The 5,985-nt window shown below is 40.9% G+C and overlaps 1 protein-coding gene across 3 annotated transcripts in view; it reads left to right on the top strand.

Annotated features, from left to right (window-relative positions):
• The first annotated feature begins 886 nt into the window (after window positions 1-886).
• abhd17c (abhydrolase domain containing 17C, depalmitoylase) overlaps window positions 887-5,985 on the top strand; it is a 47,739-nt gene continuing 42,640 nt past the window's right edge. For all 3 annotated transcript variants that reach the window (XR_013488161.1, XM_033620627.2, XM_078162226.1), the window contains exon 1: window positions 887-2,602. Coding sequence is in view for 2 of the 3 variants with exons in the window: in XM_033620627.2 (XP_033476518.1) it covers window positions 2,118-2,602 (485 nt within the window). In the remaining variant the exon portion in view is untranslated. The remainder of the gene's footprint in view (window positions 2,603-5,985) is intronic.

Genomic DNA, 5,985 nt, shown 5'->3' with positions numbered 1-5,985 from the left:
TGTTTTTTGATTTCTGTGTTCACCATGTTGGGTGTGTGGTCCATGTTGTATGTTGTTCTCTTGAATGCCCAAAATGAATTTCTCCTTAAGGAGACAGTAAAAATTAAAATTTAAACTAAAACTAAACTATAACATAGGCCTATATGTTTACATTATACAGTACTGTGTAAATGTTTTAGGCACTGCAAGTAAAGTGTGTATGCTCACAGAAATAATGCAGGAAGACCTCCTACTCAAAAGGCGTATGCTGGACCTGCTAGAGGAGTCCGACAAACGTAATAATGATAGACTGGACAAAATTACTGAACACATTGCATCAATAGCCCTATTACCTGCCCTATTAAGGAAGGTTTTCCTTGCTAAGGCAAGTGATGTCCCAGTCACAGCAACAATTTGCATATCCTTATGGCAGAGGCAGCAGTGCGTATACACATATCCAAGGCCCCCCACCTGCACCTATGCACTCACCTCAGCATTTGTATAGCTCACCTGGCCATTTTACACCTACACCACTTTGAAGCACACCTCCAGCACTGTCTTACAGAAGCACACTGTTTCAGAATGACACTATTCAGGAAGGGGACATTACCAATTTGTGAAGGACTGTTTTATTGTTCATTCCTCACACTGTTGTATTGTTACATGCACGCGAACTGAGGCATATGTTTAAGTCTGGAAACGCTTTGTTTTGAACTTTCCCCCTTTTTTATTCTTTTATCAGTATTGTGACTGTGTTATGCTGCTCAGAAGCCAAGAAAGAGGAGATACAGGACACATTATTCATTTTGGTAAACAGACTGAGAGGATATGCACGTTGTAGGCTTCTAGCTGGTTGCCATTTCCTGAAAAGTTTTACTTTCCTGATGTTATATACGGACTGTTTTTTTTTTTTCCATTTCTCATACTGTTGTGTTGTTACATGCACTTGACACTTTTTTTTGTTTGATTGTTGAAAAGATTTGCACACAGTTTGTGTATAATTATCTTGCCTTGAGTGTTAAAAATACGTGCACATGAAATGGATGAGAAGTCCACTACAAATGTTTCATTTTATTTCCTTAAATTTATTTATAAGGAATGCAAACAACATTTCTTTAAATCTTCCAAGTGTTTGCCAGCAGGCCAAGTTGCAACTACAGACCTTTAACAAGATTTTTGAAACTAACAAGGTGATAACTGGTACACAACGATAACCTTTAGTTTTCACTGAATATATGAAAGCAAACTGTTAGGTTGACATGGAAAACTATATAATTCATTTTGTTGCAATTCTATATTATTAAATTGATATACCACGTTTCCCAGAAAAGAATAAAAGGATTTGAGATTTTATATATACATTTTTATTTATTTTATTTTTTTTAAGTTGTCATATCGTCAAGAATAATGTTATCACAAAAATACCCTGGAAATATCATGATATTATTTTGGGGGCATATCGCCCACCCCTACTTATGATGATTATATAAAATTTGATAGGGCTTCTTGATCTATGGTAGTTGGTTAAAAATGATAAAGCTACAGTATAAGACAACGTTGTGAGTAAATGGTAGGCAATGCCTACAGTTTCAAATCCTTTTAATTTCTTCGTGGAAACATGGCAGGGGCACCCCTACTTCCCTTTTTTATGCAAACAAAATATTTCTTATCAACAGTAAGCCAACTGAATGACATTAAAAAAAACCGAACCCTAACAAAATAAAAGCCGATCAGGATATCCGGTTATCCCGGAATAACCAGCCTATTTTCATTCCAGGGAAATGGCCGTTCTTATCTACAATACATTAGCAAAAAATCTGATATATAGCAAGTAACGTGAATGTGTTTCACGGGCGGTATTGTTCTGTCGAGACTTGTAGCTGCACTGTTTGTGCTTCAAAATAACATACATTTAAATGCTGCGTTTTAGTTTATCTCAAAGCTTCATGAAGTCCGAGTCGTGTTGTTGCAGCCGGCTAGCGCGTTACCGTTAGCTGCCAAGCCGAGAGACCGAGCCATCGGTCTTCCAACACCGCTTGCTAAAGTCTGTAAATGGGAAATATATAGGACATCCAGTCGGAAGAGAACGGTCTTTTTATAACAACGGAAGTGAATTGGCCGCCTAACCCCGTGCCTAAATGCCCGAACAAGGTCCCAGGATGAATGGGTTTTCTCTGGGCGAGCTATGCTGGCTATTCTGTTGTCCGCCCTGTCCCAGTCGCATCGCGGCCAAGCTAGCATTTCTCCCACCGGAGCCCACGTACTCGGTGCATACCGATGCTAACGGAGTAACTAGCTTACATCTAACGGAACGGGCGGACTGGCAGTACTCTCAGCGAGAGCTCGATGCAGTGGAAGTGTTCAGCACTAGGAGCAGCCGGGGTAACCGGGTTGGGTGTATGTTTGTGCGTTGCGCCCCGAACAGTCGGTACACTCTGCTGTTTTCCCACGGTAACGCCGTGGATCTGGGGCAGATGTGCAGTTTTTACATCGGCCTCGGCTCCAGGATCAACTGCAACGTATTCTCCTACGATTACTCAGGCTACGGAGTTAGCACTGGCAAACCGTCTGAGAAAAACCTGTATGCGGACATCGAGGCGGCCTGGCAAGTTCTAAGGAACAAGTGAGTATGAATCATCATCAAAGTATTATGGCTCAACCAATGTCCTCAGCTGTTTGGTGTCCATGCAGTAATCTACCCCCAATACTCGCTTATATTTATGAAGTAAAGCTAAGCGTTTCTAAATTTGTAAACAATTTTGTGACAGAGTCTTAAAAGTTATCATGGTTCCCTTTTTGCCTCCAAAAATGGTCACTATATACAGGTGCGCTGGGGGAGCTGTCATATACGCAAAGATAATGGTATTATTCAAAGAAACAAATCAGAAGCAATGACTACGTTTACCTGCACACCATTTTCCTGTATTATTCAGAATATCCTCAATATTACGGTGCGCACGAGTCATGTAAACACGTGCATAACCCAATTAAGGTCATATTCGGGTTGGAGGATATTCCGAATATATGCCTGTTTTAACCAGAATATTGTGACATGTATACACCTTAATCGGAAAATGCCCCGTACCAAAATATTCAGTTATGTCTGCGCATGCTCGATTCGCAAGGAATCCTGGGTTGCCGGTGCTGTTATGGATATGGCAAGCGGGGAGAACAGCAGAACTGGCTTCGTACCTTCATCCACAGACTCAGGGGGGCTCTGGCTGGGTGAAGGGCATAAGCTGGAAGGAAAGGTCCATACACTCGTTCGCCCTCTCATCTTCCTTTGTTGAGGACAAAATGGATCCGCAGGTGTGGTTTAGTTAAGTTGTGGTGCAAAAGCGCAAGTAGGACAACACAATGGAGGGGTATGTTGGAAACAAACATTATAGCTTCTGTCCATTGTAAACACAACTTCTTCTTCTTCTTCTTCTGTATTTCCGGCACACATGACGTCTATTGCTGCCCCCCGCAGGTTGAGTGTTGCATTAAATAAGAGAGTTTCTGGTAGGCCAGTAGCCCGGGGTCTTTTCTGGAATACGCCGAAACACAGGAATATGTCAATTAACATGTAAACGGAATATTCCAGTTGCTGCAGCGCATATAAACACCTTATTCGGAATATTACCTTAACCAGAATATTGACCTTAATCGGAATATGGTGTGCATGTAAACGTAGTCAGTAAGTGACAAGAACTTTAAAAGCACTCTCTCAGAGAAGTAAACCTCTCTGGTATAGTGCTAAAACCTTTTGTACAAATTAATATTGTATGCACATTTCAGTTAACTTAAAGTTGTTCTTTTTAAATCATTGTATTATAAGTGTAATTAAAGCTGCAAGCAGTGATAAACGGGGCCTCGCACATTCCCATGAGGCAGAGGCAACTGGGTAAAAATCTCTAGAAAGAGTATGTTAAAGTATGACTGCTGTAAATTGCAAAAATGCCCCAAAATAGCACAATTAATTCAAAATGTCTGACCTCCTATTGAGTCTAGGGTATAGCTCCAAGAGACCTTTTAAAGTCTGGACATGATCCAGGGTTTTCCCTAGGGCTGGACGATTAATCAAATTTTAATCATGATTGCGATTTTGGCTTCTCACGATCATAAAAACATTATAATCGAAGAAAAACGATTAATGCGCCACACGGTGCAGCGTATATGTAAGTTCCTGTGCTGGAAAAGCACCGTGAATGCACCTGTGTTATGTGCAGCAGCAGCAAGCGTGTGATGTGTGTGGATCAATAATATGTGGAGCGAGCGATTGAGAACATGGCAGAAAGGCAGCCTTTGGTTGAGAAGAAAGGTAGGACAATTTCAGTCATCTGGAAACATTTTGGCTTCAAGTTGACGGACGTCAAGCAAAAGGAATTGTTTGCTGTCGTGTCTGCCCCCCAAGGCAACGCAAGCGAAAAAAGTCCAAAAAAAGTTAATAACTTAGAAATTATGGTGAAAAGGTGGTTTCTTGCAACCCTAGAATTAAGATAAAAATATTCACAAACGAAAAAACACTGCTGGTTGCTGATAAGTAGTGTTTAACTTTTGATTTAACACTAAAAAGTAAAACCCTCTGCGCGCACTGCAGCGCAAGCAGACAGATGCATGACTCAGAGCAGCATGTGTCATTGACACCAGACTCAGAGCACAGCGGACCGGTGGAAAATGTCACCATCAGCATATTATTTTACATCAATAAAATCTATTTTATCATTATTTTGAGCCACATTGTTGAAAGAATTTAGCTGTCTGTGTTCAAAAAGGATAATAGGTCTCCATTCATTGCACGTCGGGCTTTCTATTTCCTTGTCGGAGATGGTGTTGCGTTCAAGGTCCCCCCCAAAAAAACTGAAGGAAAAAAAAGGCAGAATATTAGGGGAAAAAAAATTCACAATCGAATCCCGTGTCATCGAACGAAGCTTCAAATTTTTTGGGTCAGCCCTAGTGTATTTATTTTTATTCATTGTTTTTATTGCTATTATTATTTGAATTTACTATTATTATTATTATTTTTATTTTTATTTTTTTCTTGTTTACTTGTTACTAATTTATTTCTGGCTGTTCTTTTAAGTTATATTTAAAGTTGAGTTTTGGTGGAGTTTTGAAATCAATGAATAAAAGTGTTTATTAATCGTGATTTCAATATCAATCAAAATAATCGTGATTATTATTTTTGCCATAATTGTCCAGCCCTGGTTTTCCCTGGGTTTTTTCGAGACCAAGGTGGCAAAGGCCTGTGGCGGGGGGCATCTTAACAGCTGTACTTTTAGATACGGTCCCCCCCCTCTATCAAATATGAAAGGAGGCCCCCACATGCTTGAACTTTACACTGCTGACTTGTATAATCAGAACAGACGTCCTGTGATTTTGAGCCTTCTATGATTATATTTATCCTTTACAGCAGGCACATCCTGACAGCTGAGAATATTACTGTCAGGTATTGTCCCCCCTCTATTAAATATGAAAGGAGGCTGAAAATCACAGGACATGTCTGTTCTGATGATACAAGTCAATGGTCCTGAAATGTGTGTTTCTCTTCTATAATACACATTCAACATCTCTGAGGCCATGTCTTTCCACGTACGGGCTTCCTTCGCCTTTCAAACGGGGCAGAGCTCCGTGGGAAACAGTAGGAGAGACACAGCCCGAGGGGGAACCAGGATCTGACACAATACCAGAGGGAGAAGCAGGTCCGTTACGCTACGGCGTCGCTTTGGGTTGTGAGCATGCATGACGCGCGTCTACATTGAAAGTAATGGGTTTGTGCGAGCAAAAGACGCTACATCTGAATGCCCCCCATGCACACACACACGCTTTAACCAAGGCAGCGGCCAAAAGCACCCAGGTGGCCCGCCTTTGTCTTAGATAGGCAGGGAAAACCCTGGATAAATGTGCATACCAAATTTCGTTTGTGTACATGGAATTTAAAGGTGGGGACATTTAGTTTTTAACTATTGGGGGCACTACTGAGCCAAATCCCTACACCCAAGCACAATATCCATATCAGATATC

Source organism: Epinephelus lanceolatus, chromosome 2 (assembly GCF_041903045.1).
Source record: "Epinephelus lanceolatus isolate andai-2023 chromosome 2, ASM4190304v1, whole genome shotgun sequence".
Lineage (NCBI taxonomy): Eukaryota > Metazoa > Chordata > Actinopteri > Perciformes > Serranidae > Epinephelus > Epinephelus lanceolatus.
The sequence above is the reverse complement of the archived record's forward strand: the minus strand, read 5'-3'. Positions and strand labels throughout refer to the sequence as shown.